General features: G+C 45.2%; 2 protein-coding genes across 8 annotated transcripts in view; one reads left to right on the top strand and one right to left on the bottom strand.

Moving 5' to 3' along the window:
- The window catches only part of foxp2 (forkhead box P2), a 105,199-nt gene that overhangs the window by 3,721 nt on the left and 76,351 nt on the right, over positions 1-25,127 (top strand). For 3 of the 7 annotated variants that reach the window (XM_055511130.1, XM_055511127.1, XM_029160580.3), the window contains exons 1-3: positions 9,386-9,928; positions 18,073-18,139; positions 18,818-18,880. Coding sequence is in view for 1 of the 7 variants with exons in the window: in XM_029160578.3 (XP_029016411.1) it covers positions 18,073-18,139; positions 18,818-18,880 (130 nt within the window). In the remaining 6 variants the exon portion in view is untranslated. Of the gene's footprint in view, positions 1-9,385; positions 9,929-14,159; positions 14,308-18,072; positions 18,140-18,817; positions 18,881-25,127 lie in introns of those variants that run through there. The other 4 variants (XM_029160586.3, XM_055511128.1, XM_041072061.2 and 1 more) reach the window with 4 other exon arrangements.
- Positions 424-10,091, bottom strand: ppp1r3aa (protein phosphatase 1, regulatory subunit 3Aa). The gene is made up of 7 exons (XM_029160574.3): positions 10,077-10,091; positions 7,812-7,888; positions 6,823-6,865; positions 5,408-6,287; positions 4,866-4,921; positions 4,697-4,791; positions 424-3,906 (listed from the first exon to the last, which is right to left on the bottom strand). The coding sequence occupies exons 4-7, from the start codon at positions 6,184-6,186 to the stop codon at positions 1,063-1,065; spliced, it is 3,774 nt and encodes a 1,257-aa protein (XP_029016407.1). The 5' UTR covers positions 6,187-6,287; positions 6,823-6,865; positions 7,812-7,888; positions 10,077-10,091; the 3' UTR covers positions 424-1,062.

Here is a 25,127-nt window from a genome sequence, read left to right as displayed (position 1 = left end):
CCAGTGTGTACCCATTCTGTGGTATTGGTGCTCTTTTAATGTGTGAGTCGTTTCTAATAAGATTGACTGTATGAAAATATATATTTTAACTACAATTACTAAAATTCCTTCATATCAGGTACTGGTATATGCAATTCATTAATGCCTGGTTGCACACGTGCTGTAACACAAGCACGCCCAAATGTCATGCATCCATTTTTGAAAGGCATTCAGCAGGAGCACAACTGGATGTTAGCGTGTCAAGAGGCTGAACCCTTTTTGACCTATTGTATTATGAACCCTGTGAAACAGCGGCTCCAGAAAATCACATGACAGGCAGGGATGAAAGGAACTTTGGTATTTGATGTTACGATTTGGATTTAACTACGCCGCACGTCAGCAGGTGCTAAAATTAAATGATAAATGACTCCGAGGAGACAGAGGCAAGCTCAAATTCTCTTTAAAGACCCACAGCGCAGTCAAGAGTTTATTCATTTGATTATCACCATGGACGCCTGCTACTACAAGAATACTTAAGTCAATTAAATCCTGATATGCTGCTCATATTAAACTATTTGAAATGACTTCATTATATGTAAAACAACCTTTGAAGTCAAAATCATGAAACTGCAGTTCCTCTGGACTGTGAATGGACCCAGTGGTTTATGTTGTTTTGCAGAAAGTTAATAGCCTTAGTTACAGTTTGTATTCATTGTTCGTATTTGGAGGCAGTTGTTCATAAAATAAAAAGATAGATTATATCCTAACTAAACTACTTTGATGGAGCAAAAACACCAACAGGACATTGAAGAATACAATATTGACAGTGACAATAATGAAAAGTATCATACACTTTAGGTGAGAGAAGTGTGAAAGTCAAAACAAATGGCAAAGCACTAGACTAAGGTCACTTATTAAAGAGGCATTCATATATATCAACAAAACACTGAAACACCCTTTGTTTTTTTTCTGAATGTACTGTATAAAAGTATGAATCATAGAACACAGTTTCCCTAACAATGACGTAGAGCGTTGATGTTATAATGCTGCTACACTCTAACATCCTCCCTGTCATCTTTGAGCCTACCCTGTCATCGCCTTGTTTGTTGCTGCCTGGCGTCGCCTCCATTTGTACCACCAGTAGCACAGTGAAAATATGTAGAGTGCAAAGAACGCTGGCAGATCGTAGAGGAAAGCAAGGACAAAGGATCCAACGACTAACAGGGCACAGACGAGGAGCCTGGTAATGTGACTGAGGCTGCATAATATAGTCCAGGATATAAGACCCCCTGACTCTTTTAGTGTCTCGGAGGAGTTGCTCAGATGTTTGTGGGATGGGGGAGCTGACTGATTAAATCTCTCCTTTTGGGCTTCTGTTTGTCCCCCAGCCTCTTGGTGGGCGACTGATCGTTTCTTTATTCGATAGCTGCCTTCCTGGTTCCTTCCAGAGCTGAGAGCTGCGGCTGATTCAGTCAGTGACGGCCCACTTTGGGCTGCTAAAGTGGCGCTGAGATCTTGACTGAGATGAGCACTTGAACTGAAATCTGTCTGTAATTCAGAGGGAGAATGGGCTGGATCTGCTGTGGCCAGTGACTGGCTTTTTCCTCTTGGGGAGCGTTTGTTGCTTCTAGTCGCTGTGTTCGGCTTTGGGACTTGGCAGAGACTCACATTTGGACCTGTTGAAAATGAAAATACAGTAGAATCCAAAGCACCATTGAAGCCTTTCTCACCGAGAACATGGCAATCGTGTGTAGTATCAGGTGTACCCGCCATGCCGCCCTCTGTTTTACCAACAGTATTTGTGTCTCTATTACAGTCTGGCTCTTTCCAACTGAAAACCTCTTCACAAATCCCCCTGACCAAGTCTTCTGCAAATCTTTCTATGAGCGTCCCCTCTAGTCCCGACTCCATCACTTCATGTGCTACAGTATTTTCTGCTGTAATGGGGTCTTTTGTTGCCTCAGACAATATCTTACTCTCAACAGGTTGATGCGTCTCAACTTCTGCTGACAACTCTTGTTCTTTCAATTCAGCCAGTGTGTTCTCCCTCTCCTCCCAAGGGCCGTCCACGTTACCCATCAGCTCCGCCATTGCGTCTATTTCCAACTTTCCAACACTGACCCTTTCATCTTCGCCTCTCTGACTCATATATTCCTCTGTTCTTCTTAATGGCGCGCGTTGGCGTCGAGCTTCTGTTAAAGTGTCTTTCTGGGCAACGGTCTCCTTCACTGTAATTTCTTCTGGAGTTACTGCGCTAGCGTCATCCTTCTGTGAATGAGTCCATCTCGCTTTGACCACCTCCACGGGGTTCGGGACGCCTTTATCTGCTGAGAAAGGTCTGATTCTATCACGGTCACATTGCGAGACCTTCATCTCGTCACTTGAGTGCGCTGTGTGTGATGATGGGTTTGTTTCTCGTAGCAGCCCACTCAGGCACTTCTCTTCCTCTGTCTGATTTGAGACTAATACATGCTCCTCTGTTTTAGGTTTCACCGCACAACTCTCCTCACATAATTGTTTCCGATTGACTCCATCTCCATGTGGCTGCAGAGGTCCCATTTCATTTTCACTTCCCTCATTTTGGCTCATCCTAAACTCCTCACATTCCTTTTCATCTACATAGCTCTGGGAGATTTCACACTCCTCCGTTTTCAGTGGCCTAAATATCTCCTCTTCTGCAGATACTCCATTTTCCTTACGATTCATCACAATCTTTTCCTCTGCTGCTCGCCTGGATGTGGAAGCGACAAACCCCTCCCCATCCTTTGTCCCCTGTCTGATTGTCTCCTTAAATGCCAGCGTGTCACCCGTTGCATTGTGTGCAGTACCTGTAACACCCTTTTCTCGGCTGGAAGAAAGACCTTCATGCAGCCTTGCTCCCTGTGAGATCCTATCAACAGCCCTGGCATTCGGAGACTCTGGCATTGCTGTCATGTCTGTTGTCTTCGACTCCCCTGAGCTTGTTACTAAGTCAGCTATGTGCAGTGTGAAGGGCTCATCTTCTCCTATTGCTCCTGCTTCTCCTATTATTTCTTCTCTTTCTCGCTCCCAAATCGCATGCTTGTGACACTTAGTTGAACTGTCAACAGAACCTTCGGACACAGGTGTTGCCCCCTTGAGGCTAAATTCCTGTGGAGTGTCTGTAACAGTCTTTGTCTGTGACCTTTGGGATGCATCTTGTGACACTGTGTTGTCATCCCCCGTGCTCCTGCCACATCCCTCCGCTGCCTGGTGGTCTTCAGCGCTCAAGGACACGTCAGCCAGCTGAGTTTCTCGAATGGCAGACAGCAGCTGACATGCAGCCAAGGCGCGTGCATGTAAGGTCGGGGGTGTATCTGTCCCTACCTGGGATTTTTGAAACCCTTCACTGCTTGATACGCATCGGTTCTGGGGCTTCTCGTGGTTTGAGGGAGACACAGACGCCGCTGTCTGCAGCCATTCTGACTCCGGAACACCAGAATGGTCCTTACAATCTGGCCCATTAAGAAATGCCTGCCATACCTCACACACTGAGGATCCTTTATCGGCGTTTTCATCAGTGCCGTTAAGAAGGCTCTCCCACATATTATTACCAGGACCTCTATCTTCTATGTCCCTCTGCAATGCTCCTGCCAAGGTCAGCTTTTCTCCCCTAAACCAGATGTCGTCCATGTCACAATTCTCCCACTCCCGCTGTTTATCGTTGTTCCAGTCTAGCGTCATGAGAGGAATCTGGTGGTAGGTGAGGACCTCGTTCGAATGCTTCTTTTGACACTTATAGAGAAAGCCGTCAGACTGGGTTAACGGAACCAGCGCAGGCTGAGAGACCTTCTGGCCACTGGCTGAGTCAGGTGAGCAAGCCTGTGGCATTTGTTGCCTCCTCTGGGACAAGTAGTCCTTCACACATGCCTCACGTGTCGCTCTGTCCTGGTTTCTCCTGCTACACACCTGTCAAACGGACCAAAGGTCAAAGGTCAAGGCATAGGTTTCTGCTTGAACTAGATCCAGGGTCTGCCAGCACAAAGTTCCATTAGCTTCTCATCTTTAACGCTATCAGCTACTTTAAAACTTCACGCTACCTTGATGACTTAGTGATTTGAAGTACAGTATAACATTATCGTGACCCTGGAATGCATGGCAACGCTGCTGCAGCCTCAGCACATCATGATTTTGTTTATATCATCAACTTTCCTGCTTGTTCATAAGCAGATTTCATTTATTATTAATAGTCTGCACATGACTGATCTCAGCCATGCTCTCAGGTGTCAGGTTAAGTTTCCAGCTCTGTATTCTAGGGCAACGGACCTTTGCAGGCAGAACACACATATTTTCTACCATTATACAGTTTCTACATCTTTCAGGGCCTGTGGAGGTGTCATTTTACTGAATCTGTACCAGTTCATTTTCTTGCTTACTGTGAATTGGTCAAAACAAAATGCAGCAATGAGTATTTACAAAGTTATTTGAATGAATTAAAAAGACTACCAGAACTTCTTCCGGGCACCAAATGTTCTCCTGAGTCACACTGCATCGACATAAATAACACGAAAGGTGAAAAGGGGCTGAACGATCTTTGTACACACTGTACATACATAGTGTACAGCATGTTATAACCAGACACAAATAGGACTGGTATTTCTGTGGCACATGACATCTGGCTCATATTGAGTGTGAGCAGTGTTTACTGCCTTTGCATTTCACTTCCTCCCACACTTCAGAGACAGAGAGCATTTCTCACCAAACGTTTGTGTTCTTTACAGTGTGACGCCTGGATCTCTGGGTAGTCAGCTGTCCTCCTGTCACCCTCCGCCGTTTTAAATGCGGCGTCGGTTTCTGAAAATAAATACCAAAGTCTACATTACTACTGTAAATAACAAGTATATTCATGTAGGTCTACAGAAACACACCTGCTAGCTGTGTTGCTGTGTTAACGGTAATGATCTTGTTCTTTAAACTTCCCCTCCTGTAGAATAGGACAGAAATAATGCTACATTAGCGTAACTGCATTTTTTCCATGTTTCAGTTTCCAAAAAAATGTTTCAAGCTCATTTCAAAGTAAATTAGAGCAGCCTTTACAACACTTGTTTCTTGTATTAGTATCATCAGACATTTGTAAAATCATTCAACACAAGGAAGTAAAAAAGAGGGGTTTATAGCCTGGTGTCTGGATGGAAAATAAAGTATGTGTATGTGGCTTTCCCCTTGTCACACAGCGACGTCATGGACCCTGAAATATGGCCATAAATGGGCAATTTGTGTCCAGCGGTTTAATCATCCCTCACTACAGAATAGTTTACTGTAAACACTCTGGGGCCCAGTGATCCAGTACTGCCAGCCTGTGCCTCCATTTAAGTTTAAGCTCTCATGTACAGTAGCTAATCAGTTTGTAGTGACTCTGTGTGACTATATGATGAATGACTTCTGGTGATTCAGAATCAGATGGTTTCACCTCTTAGCTTTGAGACAGCTCCTCTTGTGGCTGGCACTTTCCTCGCCCACTTGAAGCCCTTGCTCCTTCATTAGTCCTCTCTGGTGGCAGAACAGGACATAGTTCATATCCTTGTTGTTGGCCCAGAAAGTGCCCCCTGATGTTTCATAGCGCAGGCAGAACTCCACTCTAGTGCCTTCCCTACCGAAAGGAGGAACCAGTGTGTACTTGAAGGTAAACCGGTCTGTTTTTATGTCACTGGATCCAGGCACGTACTCCGCGAGGAGATCAAAGTAGCTGTTCCACTGATCCAGACTGAGACGGACATAAACAAACTTGGTGTAGCAGACGTTGACCACCCTGATGATACCGCGCAGTGTGGTGGTCCCTGGGAGAAGCTCAATGCTTTCCAGCTCCACCATCTGTGCCTGTAACCTCAGGTCCAGCTCCTCTGGGGATGAAGGGACTGTAAACAGACAACTCATGTAAAACTCTTGTAAAGGATGGGTTGCCTCCCCCTTAGGTGACTGGCTGACCTCTGCCTCCGTAACTTCAACATTGTCAAACTCCTTGACTGACACCAGGTTGAGGCCGAAGGCGTCAGCGAATGACACCTTCCTGCGCACGACCACCGGCGGCTCGGGCTCCGAGTCCTCTTCCGTTTCCTCCTCTGTGGTGGACTCAGCCGGAGACGAGGCCTCCGTCGCGCCTCCTTCCTCCTCCCCGCTCCGTTTCCCCAGCTCGTCCTCCTGCATCATCACTTTATCCTCCACCAAGGGCTGCAAACACAGGGCCTCCATCGTGCGCGGTGGTCGGCGAGGCAGCCGTCTGTCTATCCTGCCGTCTGTCTGGCTGGGAGGGTGGCACACACCAGAGTGCCCCTGGCCTGGCTGCAGTGAAACTGTAGAAGGGAGCGCAAGCACAGGACGTGACTTGACAGATGGAGTTCGGTTACAGCTGAACTTTGTTAGTCATAGCCAGGCCTATTAATAGGACACACATAACTAGACCAAGCCAGTAATCCCTCACATTGTATTTGTTAGCTACATAAAAATAAAATTAAAGTTTTTTCCAAAGCATATCAAAGATATAAATTACATAATGACTAAATCCATATTTGAGCTGTCTATATTTAGCAGCTTTAGCAGCAATATAATCCACAATCCAAGCTAATGTTTTACCTTTACCATCAGCTACTTATGATGTGAGTGTAATAGTGTGATATAAAATCCTCCACTCTGCACGGCGGCCTAGCGGTAAACTAAACTGCCAAACATTTGCATGTTCAGTAGGACTGTGCACAAAATAAACACTTGTGCAGAGTTTAGCAATAATATGCAGTAGTGAGCAGGTCTGCAACTGAAGGACCACGGTTCATGCACTCATCAGGTGTCGGCCCTGTTAAAGCGTACCATAGCAACACCGTGTCACCCTACCTGCTGCAGGGGAGCCCGTGGTGACCTGTGACCTCTGCGCCGACTGCAATACAAGGCAGAATATTTCCGTTGAGCTCGGTAATGTATCATGCTATTGTGTGTTGGCATTCGGTTTGCGTATCTACAGACCCTGACGTATCGTTGCCATTAGAGGCAGCCTTCATTTTTTAGGTTCACTGCATCTTGGAACAGAAGACTGAACACCATTGTGCTCTACTCTCTGCCTCGCTCTCTCCCTCTGTGTGTGTGTGTATGTGTGTGTGTGTGTGTGTGTGTGTGTGTGTGTGTGTGTGTGTGTGTGTGTGTGTGTGCGCACCACTGTCTCAGATAGGACGTTTAATTCAACTAATCCTTCATGTGCAGTGTTACTATATCCCTAAATCCAGTAGATCTTGTAAATACACTTTAGTGCTGGGTGTACAATTCTACTCAAGTAGGTGAGTGGGGAGTTTGTCCTCTAAGCATCCTTTGTTCTATCTTTTGAAGCCAAGAGTTTCTCATTTGTCTTTTTCATTTGCAGTTCTGTTCTTTAAATAGGTTTTGTTTATACATATAATGCATTTTAATGCATTTAACAATAATAACAAGGAGCGCTACTCAAGATGTGCTCATGCATATGTTTAGTAAATGTATAATATTTATTAATTTTGGTCAGAATAGCAGGGACTAGAACAATAAACTAAATCAGCCAAATCACACCCACTCTAACAGTCTGTACATATGGTGTAAGGATAACTTGTGTATCAGTAGATGGCACTGTGTGATCAGAGAAACAGTGCATTTAATAAGCTACTTTAAAAGCCAAAATTAATTAGCATTTTAAGTTTGCACCTTTTTGACAATGACTTCAGAGTGTACAGAGAAAATATCTCAATCTATACCGAAGGGAAGAAATGTCTTATCTTTTATCTTCACTGTTGCGATGGGCAGCGTCAGTTACACGCTTTGACCAGTAGGCGGCAGCAAACCCCCACAGTTGCTCTGTCTACCTGTTTTCTCTTCCGCTCATCATCACCTCCCAGGTGCTTTTCCTCCCGCTTCTGTTTGAAGACGTGTTTAAAAGCAGCTACGACCAAAAACACAAACAAAAACACGCACATTTAGAGGAGACGTTTGCTGGACGTTAAATGCGGCGACTGGATTATTCTGATGCACTTTCATAAAGAACAATACTCGCGTTTTTAGAAATTCTACACAATTGTTTTTCACAGCCTGACAGTTTTTGTATATTGTGAAAATTAGGCAGTGGTCCAGGATACCTCGCGCGTGACCACCAATGTGGGGAAATAAGTAGCGCTGGATAAGGATCAACTTATAATAATAATTATTGAGTCGTAAATATATGTCGAGTTTTTATGATGTCATGAATCCAAAATGCTTCGTTTTATTATATTTTTAAATATGACACACGGAGTTAAACACACCAGCTGCAAGCAACCAAATATAAGTCTTATCAATGCACAAATCACATTTCTCACACTGCGACATTTATAATATTAATAACTCATAAGACAGCATTTTAAAAAGTTGACAGGGGAAGGAATGAGACAAGAAAGACTTCTGGCGTTTCTTACATTTTTAAAAACTTGCCCCCACCCTTTTCCTTTCTTCACTCGATAAGAATCTGGTCATTCGTTTCTTGACCGTGAACGTCTCAGCGGTTTGGGTGGAAAAAAGGCAGATGAAGAAGAAAAAAAGAGACGAGCTGGATAAAAGCAACGCGTTTTAAGTAGCGCTCGGTGTTTGACTGGCTTCGGGTCTGCTCTTGAATGAATACATAGGTTAAAGCTGAATAGGTAAGAAAAGCCCTTCAGGAGACAGGGCATCTCACAGTATATGTTTGTAAACCTTGACTGGACATTTGAATGTAATATAGAGATCGTCTATAAGGTGTATATTTAAATCACCGTTAGAATGATCATAAAACAATAACAGTACACAGCATATTGTAAGTTCATTTATATAGGCACTATTTAAAAGGACATTAAACTATATTTTTTAATAAAAATCTATAAATTAATTAGGTGCTATTAAAGAGTATTGAAATGTTGAGGCTTTTTCAATTTCTAAGCCATAAATACCAATACTGGCGCTGCACTGATTCTAGAGTCAACTTACTGTATGTTCTATGTCGTGCCATTTATACATTTACACTGCATGTATATTTCTATATTAATGTAAATCCTCTACGTTCATTTCTGTGCCGATGATTATTTATATCATTCGTGCTTGATTATGAAATACTTATGAATATTTTAGAGTAATTTATTACGCAGTATATCAATATAAAAGCTTGCATTTTAAGATGAAAAGGAAAATGGTCTAATCTCACTGTGGTGTGGAACCGGAGAATGGTACACGTAGATGCGTGATGAAATGGGTTTTATTAGAATATTTTATTTGTCTGCTCGCCGATGTCTTTCCAATACGCGGAGCTGAGGCGCATTTATCTTTGGATCAGAGACGTCGTCCCGTTACCGGCTCGGTTGCCGGTTCGATGCCGAACGCCTCCGCTCACAGACGCCGAGCCTGCCGGTGCGCGCGTCCGCTAGCGTGACCACACCACGCCGTGACACGCGTGGGGAACCGAAGCGGCAACAAACTTTTCCAAAAAATACTTTTGTTTACATGGCAGGTGGCCCTTGACGTCACACGGGGTCGCAGTACGCCCAAAAATAACAACACACCTCCGCGCACAAGCAAGTGCCTCCCCTGAGGGGGTTTCTAGTCCCAAATATACTTGCTTGCTGGGATACGGCTTGATGTGTGTTTGAATCGCAACGCAAAAAAACAAGGCGCCTCTTCCTCGCATTGCGCGTCATTCAAACAGGACTCCGTGTACTGCTTTTCTCTCTGTTGCATTAGTAATAACAGCGGCGTTGACGAGAGACAGCAGGAGCGAGTGTGTGCGTCTCCGGCAGCGGTGCCCAGCGGAGGAATATTTGAGCTTTTTTTATTTACTCTGCAGCTTGTTGTTCATTTTCTCTGCGTTATGGTGAACTTGGACAGTCACGTGTGAAGATCTCCGCGAGTGTCGAGGACGGCGACTTCTCACCTGGCGCGTCCCTTTGACTTACCGTGAGGGAAATATACCTGCCGGTCTGTGGTAAGTTTCTCAGCCCGAGAGCTTATTTCTGCCCGAACTCTGACTTTTTTTACTTCCATGTTCACTGCACCGTAGGAAGCGGAGCGGCCAAGTTTATCCTGTCTCATCTGACGCTTTGCAACTTCACTTGCAACTTTTTATTATTTACCCGTTCTGCGCGCACTTCCTGTGTTCTAGTCGAGGAGCAGATGTTTCCACATTTCCCCGTTGTGCGATGTTCGGCTTTTTGAAGCCAGAACCTCCGCACACGAGCGCCAGGCGCAGCTCTGGTGCCCGATGACGCGGCTCGGTGCATATTGCTTTCACCTTTATTCAGTTTTTAAAGGTAGATTCCAAAATATGGCCCATAAACTATTTTTCATTCAAATGACACCTAAAAACTAATTTTGTGCAATTTGTCAAGAAATCTACCAAATTCGCTCATATTGTCCTTCATGGTCCCGTTAGACGTCACGTTTACTCTACGCGCGCATTTAAAAACATATAATGTCCGGTTGTGTTTGAGTTATTGTCATAAAAAATATTTTTAATCACTATTGTTACTGTGCTTTATTGGTTGGTTACTATTCTAATTACTTAATTCAGTGAGTAAACAAGTTAATTATGTGTCACATGTTATATTAGTATATTAGATATTAAATCTGTCTATATGGCATCCTGTTCATATTTATTTAATAAGCAACTCTCACTGTATTTTTTTTAATTCCCTGTCATGTATTGTATCATTACACAGTAGGTTTAAAACCACTTTCATCACATCTGGTCTTTTTAAAATCCTATTTTAGTTTCTGGAGTCTATCCAGTAAACAGACATTTCAATCGCTGGCTTTAGTTTGTAAATCTGTGTGCTTTAATCTGCATGATTATTATCAGTCATTTCCAGCAGTCAACACCTTACCGTACTTGCTCGCTCCATTTTTCTATTCCACCTTTTTTCGTTGTCCAGTCACAGATAGGGTAGCTTGTGGCATATCAGTGCTCACGATGATTAAAAATAAAATTCTGTCTAATTGAAGTGAGCGCTAAAAGCTCTGCTGACTTCCTCTGTTTCACATTGTGTCCTGCTACTATTCTTTTCACAATCACTGTGCACCCCCCCCCCTCCCAAAAAATCAATAGGTGTAATTTTTTTTCTTTTTTTGGTAAAGTAAGGCTAACAAGGCAGTGGGAGCTGCTGAACTCTTCGGGCCTGTCCTCTGATCAGCTTTCACCTCTGGAGTAGCTGGATCGACCCTCCTTGTTGGAGCCGCAGGGTGCACAGGTGTTCCCTCCTCAGTTATGCAGGTGTGGGCCAGTTTCCCCCCTCACTCAGCAGCTCTCACTCTTCAAAGGCCAGGCGGCAATAAATGCCCCTTGTGAAATATGTCAGTGACAGTGCACAATCAGCCCCTTTGTGGAAGTGGCCCTGTAATCATTACATAGAGCATGTTTCAAGCTGTCCTCGCTGCCTCGTTGGCTTGTTGTCAGATCGCAGAAAGTAAGATTTTCGAAAAACAGCAGGCATTAGGCAAAAAAAGACACACAATTGCTATTGGTCTCCCTCCAAGGCTGGCCGTTGTTGGGAGTAGTGCACTTATTACCCCGACTCTCCCCACTCTGCGTCCATTTTTTGATTGCTGCATTTATCATCGGGCGGTCGTGCTCTACATTATGGTAATAGGAAAATGAATGTCCTCCACAGGATTAATGTGTATACCCTGTCATACGTTTCAATCATTTATCAAAATTAAGATTCAGCTTTCAGCTCGATGAACACCGGTTGATGCATGATTTTTATCTCAGATATTCAAATTATTGCTTCCAGTGGAGCAGAAGCACAGAATGCTTTGTATTTGTAATTCTCGGAGTCCTGCGGAAACTTTGCACGAATCTGCTGCTAATGCAGAAGCTGTGTAGCATGTGTGCAAAACTGATTAAGTGCAATTTAGCATGACCCCAGAACGTGGATTTTCATGCCCAGGTCGAGTCGGTTCTGTTTGAGTCGTGCTACTTCTTAAACGACGAAAGACCTGCTCACTTTTAGATTAGCTTTTGATTTGCACCGTCCCCCAACACCTCTGCGTTTTTGACAGACTTGCTCTACGTCCAACTCGCACTGCATGCTTTTATATGGACCTCTTGTTAAGCTAAAGGCAATTAAAAGGCAAATGTTCAGTTTTTATCCCTGTTAACTTCGTGGAAATGTTTCCATGACAACCTCCATGGAAGTCAGAGCAACCAGAAGTGATCAAATCCATTTTATTTTTCTCTCCCTCTCCCCCCTTCCTCCTACTCCGGTTGCCTCCCCCCAAGTAAGAGTGGAATTTGTGTTGACAGTTTTGGCCTTTAATGGCGCTTTTGTGCTGCGCAAAAGCATTTGTTTACCAGGATCATATGCTGCAAGCCGTCAGCCTCAGAGAGATTGACTTCTTATTATATGCTTAAGAGGCCTCTCTTTTGCACTGTAATTATCCACATCGCAGTAACGATGTTTTGTGTGCCCCTGTTACTACGAGTCTTGAGACGGCTCAGACTTTTTTAGTTCCGCTCCGGGTCACTTCTTAAGCCCGCCTTGACGTGGTCGTGAGCGAGGAACGCTGTGGCCGTTTGGCCGGAGAAACCTGTGCAGGGTGAGGTCAGGGGAGGAGGATTAGAAAGGAGATTGCACGGTGCCCACACAAGGCTGAGTTAAGACCTGTCTAAGGAGTCAGCCAGTCACTTACTTCTTCACACTGCTTCATCTCACTTCATGGTCACATGTTGAATTTGTTTTGAGTTCATTTTTATGGGGTTCTAGTTTCCACGGCCAAGATTATGTGGTTGTAAATCGACTTGGACTGTAACAATCGAGTGTCAAAATAGCCTGGAAAGATTGTTTTGCAAATATTATATCTTACGTCACCATGCCTCCCTCTAAGGATTGTAAAAGCCACAAGCAAATCAGCTCTCAACACCGAAAATGTAGCTTTTGGCTGGTGCACAGAGCCTCTGGGTCTGTTGATTCTGAAATGGAAAAGGATGTGCATGCAAGTTCCAAAAACTGTTCCTTTTCATTCGGAGTTCATGACACCGCAGTCTTGACGGTGACCTGCAGTCTCCCGCCGTGCGGACCCTCTGCTGCCATGGGCCCGGCCTGCAACGCTATCTGACCCGTCAGTCGGTTTATCCAAATAAGCTCCGCGCTGATTTGAATCACAGCGGTCCAGCAGCAGCCTTCCTGTTGCTTTCACCCCCCCCCCCCACCTTCCTTGCTGAGCTAACAATTGCGTGTTTACTCGCTGCCTAGTGTGGTGTGAAGGCACAACGGCTTTTATTCAAGTCACAGTCAGATGAGCAGGGTCCCGGTGTGAAAAATGTGTTGGGCTTTGGGGTCTTGCCCTGAATTAAAGATAGAGGGTCACTCGTGGTAAAAGGCAAGGTCAGTGTAGCTCTGACTACAACTGCCATCAGCCTGTCACTGGTAAACAGTCCGGGCTCATGTGAGACAGCCCCATGACTAACGGTGGGAGTCAGCCTTTGTTTTAGTAGCCTTTTTTAGCAGGGCTGCTGTTCGGTTATTGGTTAGTGCGATAGATTTTGTGCATCATATCAATCATGTTCATTTCCACAAGTTGCATGTAAACACTGATGACAGCATTGTGCATTTACTCAGCTTCACATCTCCAAGGGCCTCTCCTCTTTACCCAGAGACATACAGTACAGAGAGGAAAAGGGAGAAATGTTTATTTCAACCATGTTGTGGGAGGAAAAAAAACACAAGAAGGGGGGGGGGACATGACAGTAACGGTTTTTGACAGGCACATTAGGCTGCAGAAAGAGCATCCAGCTCGGGGCTGAGGGCATATGGTGCTGCCTTCTGCCGGCGTAGCTTCAGACCAAGCTGCAACACTCGCGCGGGGTCACGACTGTCTCAGGTTTGTTCCTTCTGTCTCACTCGTCTAAATAAAAACAGGAGGGTGCGTGGAAGCGGGGGGGGCAGGGGCATTTGTGCAGTAGCAATGTCATTCAGCGAAGGACGGGAGGAATGTTCCCAGCGAAGGCCTTCGGGTCAGGACGTAATTTGGTCAACACGTGAAGACGAGACGTTTGACATTTTCAGAAATACATCGCCTAAACACGGGCGGCTTCACCACCGGCCACGTTTTTTTTTTTCTTTCATTTTCTGCTTGGAAATATAGATTTGCATACAACATAATAGCAGTTATCTAGTTACAAGTGAGTCCAGTGCTGTAATTTTATCTTCTTTCTGCAGCTGAACACTCAGCCTCTGCTCGTGGATGGCAATCCCTAATCCCTCTCTAAACAATGGCCGTGGCTTCACCACATCGCCTCCACTGGGCTCTCCTCTGTGATGCAGAGAGGATGGACTTGGATAATGTGTAGGATGACGCACGGCTCAGGTCTGCAGACAGTGTATCGGTGGGAGGGTAATTACAAGCTACTGTGCGGCGTTGTGCGTTTTCTTTGGATCACAGCTAAGGGCCTCGGAGCTCCGATGCTGCACTCCAGAATGAAATGAAATAGCCACAACATATGGACCCGGCAAACAATAGTTTATTTTCATGATATTTGATGAGTGGTTTTTAATTTAGATTTTACTTCTGGAGAGCTGCGGTGCAGATGGTGTAGACCTGAGTGCCCATCAGAGCCTGAATCCCTCCAGGCAGCTGTTGGTCACAAACTATTTTATTTAATTCCTTCATGTTTCTTCTTCTCTCTGCGTTTTTTCTCTTTAACACGGCCGGGGTCAAGAGGAGTCAAACCTGTTACAACACCTGTTTCTGCATATGCAAATCTGTTGTTTTGTCATTTCATTAGGCAAGGCAAGAAGACAAGGGTCCCTTGTGGTTGCGAACGCGACTGGCACCGGGCCCAGTTGGCACGCGGCGCGGCGCGGCCGGGAGGTGCCGGGGGCAGAGCGCATCGGCTGCCTTCACATTACAGCTCAATTGGAAGCGCTTCCTGAGAATGTGGAGTCAAAGTTGCCCTGGACTTGAGGAGGAGGAGGAGGGCGCCTATTGTCTTCCTTTTTGTCTCTTTGAGTGAATGATGAAGGACGTGCTCAGTGGTGGAAAAAACTGGCACACGCGTGTCTGACACACGCCTCGCTCCACCCCCTACAGTACCAGCCTCCCTCCCTGCTCTTCACCCTGCCCCCCCCTCCTCCAGTCCTCATCCCTTCATCATCTGGCGCTCTCCTGCGGCGCTCGCCTCTTAACCACATGTGCCAGCGCCGGGCCTGCTCTTGCTCCGGGGCTAATTGTTCGCTGGTAAACTGCACGCTCGTTGGTGGGGGTCTCCCCTTCATCCAGACGCACTGTTCAAGCGGGATGGTGGCAGTTATGATTTTAGTGGATGGGGAAGGGGGGGGGGGCACAGATCATGATCTCTCCATGCACTTTATTTTCCCCATATAAGTCTGAAGATTGTCGGTTGTAATCCAGTCTGTGCGCTGAATGCAACAAATACACCATGAAATTAAAGGTTATTGCGAGAGCGTAATGCAAACGCTCTGTTTGAGATTAGCAAAGCTGTTTGCGGGACCTGAGGAGAATGAGAAGCGGAGACAGCGCTGCATATTTGCCTTTCCTGTATTTTACAGTCCAAGAATCTGCCTTTGATCAGTGGATTGATTCAGAATTTTAACAGATACTTGTTAATGCTCTCAGAAAGCCTTGAGGATGCTGCTGTTAACTAACTTTAAAGGTGTGGTGTTTATAGTTGTCCAGTATAACTAACCTGTAGCTGAATCCAGTCTAATCCTTTGTATTGTAACTTTTAATCCAGTGCTGTTGTAGTTGACCTGTAAGCGCCTTCCTCCTCCTAGACTTGGAAGTTGGATGGATTGATGGTTGCAAAGACCAAGGTCTAGTCCCTGTGCTACAATAATCCCATCTGATAAGTGAGGCCTTCCTCCTCCTCCTCCTCCTCTCCCTCTTTTCTCTCCTCTCCCCTTTCTGCCCCCCCCTTCCCCTCCCTGCCATGGCTTGGTGGGTCTGATTTGTAGCTCTGCTCCTCTCTCACTGCACAGACAGCATTAAAGCCAGGCCCCACAAGCCCCCTCTGATACGGGAGAGTTCATTAGAGATGTGCCTTTGATGGGCAGCCTTTTCATGTGACTACCGGTTTTTCAAATACCTTGATGTAGAAGCTTAAGAAGGCATTGTGCAGTAAGCCCTCCTTTTGATGCGACTTATTTAGATCTGCATAGTAAATCAGGGGGGAGTAAATAACCAGCCAGCAGATGGAAGCAAGGAGATAAGGTGCCGGCGAACAATCGCATTTGTATTTTGTTATGATGTTGACAGCAGCTAAAATTCACTAATCTAGAGCCACTGATCTGCATTTCAAAGAAATCTCATTTAGCAGTGGGGAGGATAAAGTTCCTCTCATTGTGTCCATTTTATTGCATTCTTTGCTAATTTATCTGGCCACAGATTTAACGTGCAGGGCTCGGCGCTAGGAGCCGGCGTCCGCACGTTGCATAGGGGGGTCTTAAATACTGTGAAAGCGGTTACGTCTAGACTGTGAGCTGAGGGTAATTACACGTCTGACCATGAATAGAATGAGTTTGAAGACTCATCTTTCTTCAGGCAGGCCTGAATTGCCCAACTAACACTGATAACGCGCATTTGGTCCCCGCAGAATATTGCCAGTGACTTCCCACAATGCCCCCCTTTTCCAACGCAGAGGATGGTATTTACTTTTAAGATAAAGTTATTGTGTACAGTAATCTGACTTGTTAGCATAATGTCCTCTTTCATCACAGGACCCTCCTTTTTCTGCGGTGTGGAGGTATTTGTGGTCTGGGTCTTAAATAGTTTATCTTGACTTAGAGCACAAGCTCTTTATGTAAATATCCGCCTATAGCATTATTAGGCCTTCGTGAATACTTGAATGCATTTGCCATATTCATAAGTTGATAGAATTTACCAGTGGTTTTATATTTGGCATAAAGATATGTGTTATATTTGTAAATCCCTACGAATTGGAGGTCATGCGGACTAATAGTATTCCTAATGCTTTTCCAGTGAATAAAATATGACATCTGCACAGCCCAGAGGTGTTGTGATATTGAAGTGTGCTCACCAGAACTGGCTTTTAAATGGTAAATGAGAAATAATTCCATGTATTTTTTGACACACAAGGAGACTTTTGCAAAGCTTTTTACAAATAGAACTATGTTTCTTAGTGTGTGTAGATTTGCACAATACAAATTAATCATGTGGCTTGTCTGCACATATTGCACGGGTTGGTGCCTAAACTCCTCCTCCTCCTCATATTGTAAATGTTGGACAGCGGTCTGCACGAACATTTTCCCACAAACTCAAAACAGTAAAAAAAATGATGGCAGTTGGCATGTTTTGTTTTCAGCTGTACTTTTCGAGCTCAGGGCTTTTTGTACAGTTCAGAGAGCACATTCCTCAGGATTCAGCAGTCACTGGTTGCCTGTAGGGGTCATTGGAATTCTGGGAGAATAAAGGGAGGTTTAAAAAAGTAGAGGAACATCCAGGGCATTTTGTGCCCGTCATGCCCCCGGCAGCAGAAATTTGCCTCCAACACGCTCTTACATGAAACAAATTTCTTTTTGGGTTTCAATACTGCAAATCAGAGGAACTGCACATGCACTCAACGTCCAGGGCCGTCTGTAGCTGCAGTCATGGTCGCACTCGCTGTACTGTAGTTGTGCGATTAACGCATTCTGAACACTAATGGTTTCTGATTTTTATGAATGCAATAGCATGTGTACTTGGATGCAGACAGCTGTACGGGAGTTCACGAGGAATCAATCATGTCAGGTTAACAGCGTGATTTAGCGGCTGCCGAGAGTGAGTCCTTCCAGGCACGTACCTTCAGTGGGGATGAGGAGCGTGCGCGGCGCTAGCGAGGTGACGCTAGCTCAGGCTGTGCTGTGCTCATGTGTGCTAGCGTGCACGCCAGAGTGCACGCTAGCGAATGCTTCGCGGCTGAAACCCAGGTGCACTTTGTTGTTCCAAGGTTTATTGCTTTCACTTACAAGCCATACAGAAAATAGTTATGCAAGACACAGTCTAGCCCACACATGTCCACATCAGCACTGAACGTGCCTAGGAAATGCTCACAAAGAAAACACTGATAGATTTGGACTAATGGTGAACTAACTAACGCACTTTGTCTTGTTGCAGATTGGAGACATCGCTGGACTCCTTCCACTCCTGTGACGGACAACAACAGCAAGTTTTCTCCCTTAGGGTGCGTATTTGAACATGCTTTTTAATGCCCATCTGTCAGAGTGTCCTTAACCTTGACGAAGATTAGAATAGCATTACATTGTGCTTCAAAGGATCAGCTTTAAAATGAACAGGGACCTACTGTGTGTGTCGAGATCACACGTTTTCAAGGAAAACTCCCCACAGATTGTTTTATAATTTGATTAAGATATTAAGCTAATTTAAAACTAATGTAGTATTTTATCAAGACACCAAACTGTGTCTTTCATTATGGTGTTACAGTGTTGTTAACCCTTTTATGTTTGGGTGATTATAGTGGCTAGTGGAGGTCAAGGGGTTCCCCCATCCCCTCCCAAATGTAACAAATCTTCATCTTGTCCTCCTTGATAGAATTCCCCCTCCAGTGGGCAACCTTTCAGTTGTGCCTGTTTGCTTTTCACACCCCAAGGATTTTCAATCTACTCCAGCTTAAAAGTTATGATATGCATTATGGCAGAGAAGTGTGGGCAAGCTCGGATATAAGGTTTTTTTTATTCATTCGATTGATGTCTTGATTGAGATTTGTAGTCGAACAGCAAAGAATAAAGCGAGATTCAAGTGTGTATCGCTGTGTCCTGCCTGTACTGAACCTACAGTAGGAAAGAAAAAAGGCCACTTTGTTACTTGTACGTCTGACTCTTTGCTCATTTGTTGGTTTTAGGATGAAATATGCACATGCACCCATAGAAAAAAGCTGCCTACACAAACTGTGAAGTCCAAAGTGGTGAGTGAAAACCAATTTTATTTTCCCTGCACGCCTTGTTTTTTATCATTAATTAATGTGTTCGCTGCAGTGAGCCACATCCGTCACAACTGTTGGGGGGGGGGGGTTGGCCTGGTTGCTGAGATGACAAACAGCAGACCTATGTACTCGAAGAAAAAATATTGATTACATAGGCTGGAAGGTTTTCATCTTATTCTAATATAAACACAAGAAGTCATATAGTAATCATGCTGTGTAAGATAAATCAGAAGAGTGAGAGCAGGGTTACTGTTGGGTATTTAGGATATTCTTCAGAAATAAGTGAATTTAGGTACGTAAATAAAACAGCTATTGGTGAATATGCACATTTCAGCAGAAAATGAGCACAACCAAAGACAAGAACTCAATAACACAGAATGGCGTTTGTCACCAAGTCAGTCGGCAAATGAGTGTGAAGAATCTCAGGTCACGTAATGGGGGTCACCAATTATATCGCCAACATGAGTAATGTGGCCACTCCATTGATTAGCTCTCTCACATATGTATGAACCCAACACACACACACACACACACACACACACACACACAGAAGAAAGAGAGGAAAACTTTTAACGTTGCTGCTTTGGAAGCGTCTAAATATGGCAGCGATTAATCTGCGGCGCGTGTGACTGTTTGAATGGAATGGTTTGCTACAGGTATGTCGGTCAATAATATATCATTCACTAGATGAATGACTCAGATTGGCCTGATTGGACATACACAGGTGGTTTCCGCTCTAAAGCTGCATTTGCTTTGAATCCATACGTTTATTTAGATATTCTGCCATAGCCCCCGAGGGCAAACTCTTCAGTGCTGTGAAGTACAGTAGCACCTTTGAGGTAAAGCTATGATTAAAGCATATGGGCAAGAATAAAGATGCTGAGTGGCAGAAGTGTAGAGCCAGGCCCACTTCCCCAAGAGGTCTGTCTTTTCCAGAAAAGCAGAGGCCAGGTTTCCTTTTGCACCTAAAAGAGATTTAAATATTAGTTCTTAATTTGTCTGGTATCCAGTTAAATCTTCAAAGTTGAACTCTAACTGCATATCTGCTGCCCTGAAAAAGCCCCTCTAATCATTGCAAAAAAGCATAATTGCCCAACACTGCAAGCTGTACTTCCAGTGTAGACGTGTAAAAAACCTACAGCAATTAAATATATCTCTGGCTGTTTTAAAGAAGCTGCACTTTGGACTCAACAGCCCTCTGCTCACATTTCCAGTTTGAAATTGATTTCTTGTCATAGATCAGAGACCTCTTGTCATTCAATTTCCAATCCTCAAATGGTTTCCGTGCGCCCGCTAAGTGTCGTCCCTGTGAGTGGGCAAACAGGGGGAACCTCCACGGGTCTTTTCCCTGGGCACTCAGAAGCAGAAATCAAAGGGACTTGGATCATTCCCCATTGGCAGTGTCTATTGTCTGTCTGATTTTGGATTGGCGGAGAAGGTGAAAACTGTGGCGTGGGGGTGGATGGAGATCAGGCAAAGCAACCCCTCCTTTTTTCTAATCTTTATCCACCATTAACCCCAGTGCCCCAGTGTGTGGCTGAGATCAGGGCCATTGGTCAATCCCCCATTCACTACCACCCAGAATATTTTAAAGTTAAGCCCCCTCGCTTAACAAAAAGTCTTACTCATCAAAGGTTTACTTTCTCCTCTCTTCCTTCCTTGTGCTCTCAGTCCAAAGGATCTGCTGCAGTTCTCCATGCACCCTTCCCTCTAAGGTCCAGTGTTTTGTCTTCGCGCTAAGGCAACGGGGGGGAGAGCGAAGCTGGAAAGTTTTGGAAGTTCCCCAAGTTTCCATATTTGAGTTTAATGAGGTTTGGTTTGGGGTCTGATAGTGGTCGTGCTGTGAGCAAATTGGAGCAATAGTGGATGACCAATGACATCCTGCCCTCTACTGATCCCCCGAATTAAGAGGCGTCCCGTTTTTAAAGACCAGGGGAATGGTGCTGACATTATTACCGCAGAGGAAATGTGTTTCACACCTGATACGTGTTGGACTCCATATGTAAGCCATCATACCTCTGAAATAAAATCATAACAAAGCTGAAGTCCTTTCAGCTGCCTTGCTCCAGATGAACATTTCTGAGGCTGTATCTTGCACAAGTCTTCAGGAAAGCGCTGTAATTGAAGGACAGGAGAGGAAAACAGGAGGATGTCGAGAAGAAAGGAGACGAGGAGTGTTTGTCCAGAGCGCACAGTTGCCATGAGAATGGAGTTAGACGGAGGGGAGGTGAGAAGGCTCAGAATCAGTGTAGCCATCATTTCTTAAGGAGAAGATAAAGAGGCTCAATGAGACTATTGATCCTCATGTCTGTCTAAGCTTTTTCTTTCTCTCTCTCTTTGTCTTTCCCACTCTCTATCTTTTTTCCATTTGTTGTCAAGAACCTGCTATTTTGCAGAAAACAGTATATAGTATTGAGGAATTACAACAACTTGGCCTCGCCATTGAGCTCCTTCAGTATTTCTGTATGTATACACACAGCTCATATTAGGGGTGACTGACACTGGGATTGCGAATACTGCATGCACCAGCGTAATTTCTGTAAACCAGTGCAGATCTAGAGTTTCCCGTGTTATTCTTTCCCCACGACTTAATTGGAGAAATCTTGGGTGCGGAAGCTGGCCTCGATGGCATGTCTCCAAGAGCCCTGAGATTATTGTGAAAACCAACCCGAGGCAGGCATGACATCAGAGCGGCCTGACATTAGTTTGAACTCCTTATTTCAGGTGGGAAGAATTATGAGTGGCTTCACTTGCAGGTGATCGTGTCCAATGAATCAGTCGCACACAGTCGCGCATTCTTCTCCCGGGGTCTAAATGCTGATTGTCTTGACAGATTGAACTCGTGTGTTATCACCAAGCTGTCACGCAGCCTCATTTTTCAGCCCGCGCGCAGGACCCTGAGTTTATGTTAGCCCTTCACAGCCCAGTGTTTTATAGGATGCTGTCATTATGACATAAACTAAATCTGCACCATTTTTACCTGCTGATGAGTTCTGTTTATGTTAGGGACTGCATATTTTGTTACAGCACATTCGACGTACCTTGGCTTTTTCAAGGAGTCGGTGCAAGATTCTCTGCAGACATTTTTTTGTAAAACACCAAAATTACATTAATAAGGCCACAAGCTGTCCGTTAGCTGTAAAAGATTAGTTTCGAGGAAACACGTGCTTTACCTACACTGTTTAACTAATCACATACAAAGAAGGTTTATATAAATGTGAATGACTTTGTTTGCTCTATTCCATGTTATGGATATAATGAGATTCTGTTTCGTGTGTGTTTTCTGTAACGACAGCAGCATTGGCTTCACACAGATTCTATTTCTTAGCATTTAACATTTTAATTGAAATTGTGTCTAATTTACACTCTCTCATTGAATGATTTTCTTCTCTGTCTATTCTGGACGTACCACTCGTCTTCCCCTGTTGCATTCGCTGTCTCTCTCTCTCTCTCTCTTTTGCTCTCTCTCTCTCCTTTCAAATCAAACCACGCGGTCACAGCCACTGAAAAAAGCTTTTACTCCAGAGGCAGCTAGCCAAGTCTTTTGTTCATAATGATCATTTGATCGTGGCTTGAAAAGGTATACAGGCGGCAGTGAAATCCTACAAGAGCTTGGAATCCGTCTCGCTCGCCACAAACCACAAGCCCAGACAGTTGCAACTGTTACTACCTGGTTGGAGGCGAAATGGGCAGAAAGCATCGGGGTGTGCGGATAAACGCACTCGCACAGCATGCTCGATTTGGGTCACGGAGCTGACAGACAGTGGAATGTGAATGTGTGTATGTTGACAAACTCCACTGCACTCTGAATGGGGTTTGTGATTACACCTCATCATGCGTGCTGCATCGGCCCCAGCCCCGGCTCTCGATCCTTCTGCCCTACCCACCCCCCCCCCTTCCCTCTGTCTCTGTGCTTTCACTCCCTCTCTCTCCCCAACTCTCTCACCACAGTGCCTCTCGGGCAATCATGTGGTCACACTACCTGACTCCTTGCTGCTCAAGAGTGCAGTTGACAAAAACAGCCCGAGGCCCATCATGTGGAAAAGATTCAGTCGTCACACAGCACACATTCACCCCCCATCCCACCCTACAGCTCCTCACTTTCTCCCGCTAAGTAACCCAAGCACCGGGGTGTTTCCGTCGTCTGCTCACCTGTGAAGGGAAACAGCGCCTTTACCTTCTGTGTGTGTGTGCGTGTGTGTGCGTGCGTGTGTCTGTGTGTGCGTGTGTGTGTGAGACAACGGACATTTTTGTGTTTGCAACCTTGTGGCCGCTGCATAAAACATCCATGTGTGCATGTGTGTGCGCCTTCCCCTCTCCTCGCCTCACTCTGCGAGGTGCAGGCAGTTCCTCTGTCAGTCCGGTTGCATTCCTCATGTCATGTAACATAAAGCTGGCGGTCAGTGAAAGCTCTCAGCTGTCAGTCAGGTTGGTGGTCCTGGCCTGTCGAGCTGCCCGCCTGTGTTTATTGGACAAGACCTTCTCCACACTGCCCAGGGAGAACACCTTGTCTCTCTGCCCTTTATTTTTCTCCAGCGTTTTCTCCTTCACTTTGTTTTGGACTCTTTCTATCATTCCCTTTTGTCTGCCTCACTTTCCCCCCTGCCTCACAACGCTAAAATCACTTTTTATTTAGCTTCCTTTATTTTTCACATCTACCTCTATCTCTGTTCTTTCCCCTGCAGTTTCTCCCCTGCTTCTGTTTTCCCACTGTCCCTTTTTGTTCCTTCTCCCTCCTCTCCCCGCTGTCCGCTCTTATTTTGTATTATTTCGGGGACCTCGTGGTCGGCCCCTTTCGGTTTACCGCCGCGCTCGTCTCCTTTCGGCGCCGGTGCTCATCTCGTCGCCGCACCTGGCTGAGCACACGCACACGGCACCGCTAGACGGCTGATTGAAACTTGTGTCTCAAAGTTGCTAATGCTCACTGAAGCATTATATTGTAGATAAAGTAAATAAACTAGGTTACCGTGGGGAGAAATCATTGGAATAGACTGCAGTGATCTGGCAGATGACACACACATGCATGCAGCCGTGCACACAGGCCTCATAAGCAGACGCACACACGTGGGCGTCTCAAAAGGTGTGAGGGCACAGGGTGGGGATATACTGTATTTTCTATGGCTCAGGAATTTTAAAAGTGTAATGTTTTTTAAAGAGACATTTCTAGAGCCTGCAGTCAAGTCCACTATGTATCCTATAGGTTGATAATGTAAAGAGCGTTCTATTGTGCTTTGTACCTGCAGTAGCCCACAGCCTAAAGCAGGCCGGCCTTTAAAACTTCTTGGATTCACTCCAGAGTCTCTCATTCTGCTTCTCTTCTTCTTTCGACACTTTAATTCAAGGCACTTCTTGCGCCAAAGACTTATTAGCTAGTCTAGTTAGCATAATGGTTAAATGCGAGCGCTGGCTCTTTGTGGCCACGGAGGTTTGAAACCAGTGTCCATTGAGCAGCCCCTCAGGTTAGGCTGCCAGTGAGGCAGTAAAAGCCACACAGGCAAAGAGGCTCTCATTCATATTTCCACCTGGTATTATACAAATCCCTTGTATTGGCTGTGCTTTCATTCTGTGCCGTAAAGTGGTATAGGTGACATGGTAATACATTTGCATTGTGCCCGGTGATAAATACTCTACCAGGTTCTACTCAGTCCGCTGCCTCCAAATGTGTCCGGACAGAGCTTGCATTGTCAAAGGCACGGGGGTCATTCAAAACTCAGTCTCTCTCCCCTCTGCCTTTTGTCAAACATTTCTGCCCGGGTGATAGTTTTCTCATTTATTTAGTGAATAGTCGGCGGGCAAGGAAGAAAGAGAGTTTTTACATTATGGAAATGATGGAATGGGTTATAATCTCCCACATATTCATCACAGCAGACATTGGACCCTTGTGATACTGTCCTCCATTTGCCTATTGTTCACGTTCTCTTTCGGCGTACTGTTCCCCTCAATGGGCGAAGCGGGCTTTAATCCTGTCTCTCGTTGGAATGACAATGTTTACAAGCTATCATTCAATAAGGAGCCGGGAGCACGACACGCATCCCTCGGTCGCAAAATGCCGCGTGAATGGGCAAAAGGCAGCTCCCAAGGACTGCACACGGGAGGTGAGGGGTAGTTTTGCACCAGACTTCTTACTGTCATAGTGTGGTCTGTATTTACTGTATGCATGCGTAAGCTGCGTGCAGTCCTTCAGAGTGCACCTGCCCATGCAACGCCACACTGACATGGCAACGCAGGG

This window comes from Betta splendens, chromosome 9, assembly GCF_900634795.4.
Source record: "Betta splendens chromosome 9, fBetSpl5.4, whole genome shotgun sequence".
NCBI classification, from domain to species: domain Eukaryota; kingdom Metazoa; phylum Chordata; class Actinopteri; order Anabantiformes; family Osphronemidae; genus Betta; species Betta splendens.
Note: the sequence above shows the minus strand (reverse complement) of the source record. Positions and strands in the feature narration are given on the sequence as shown.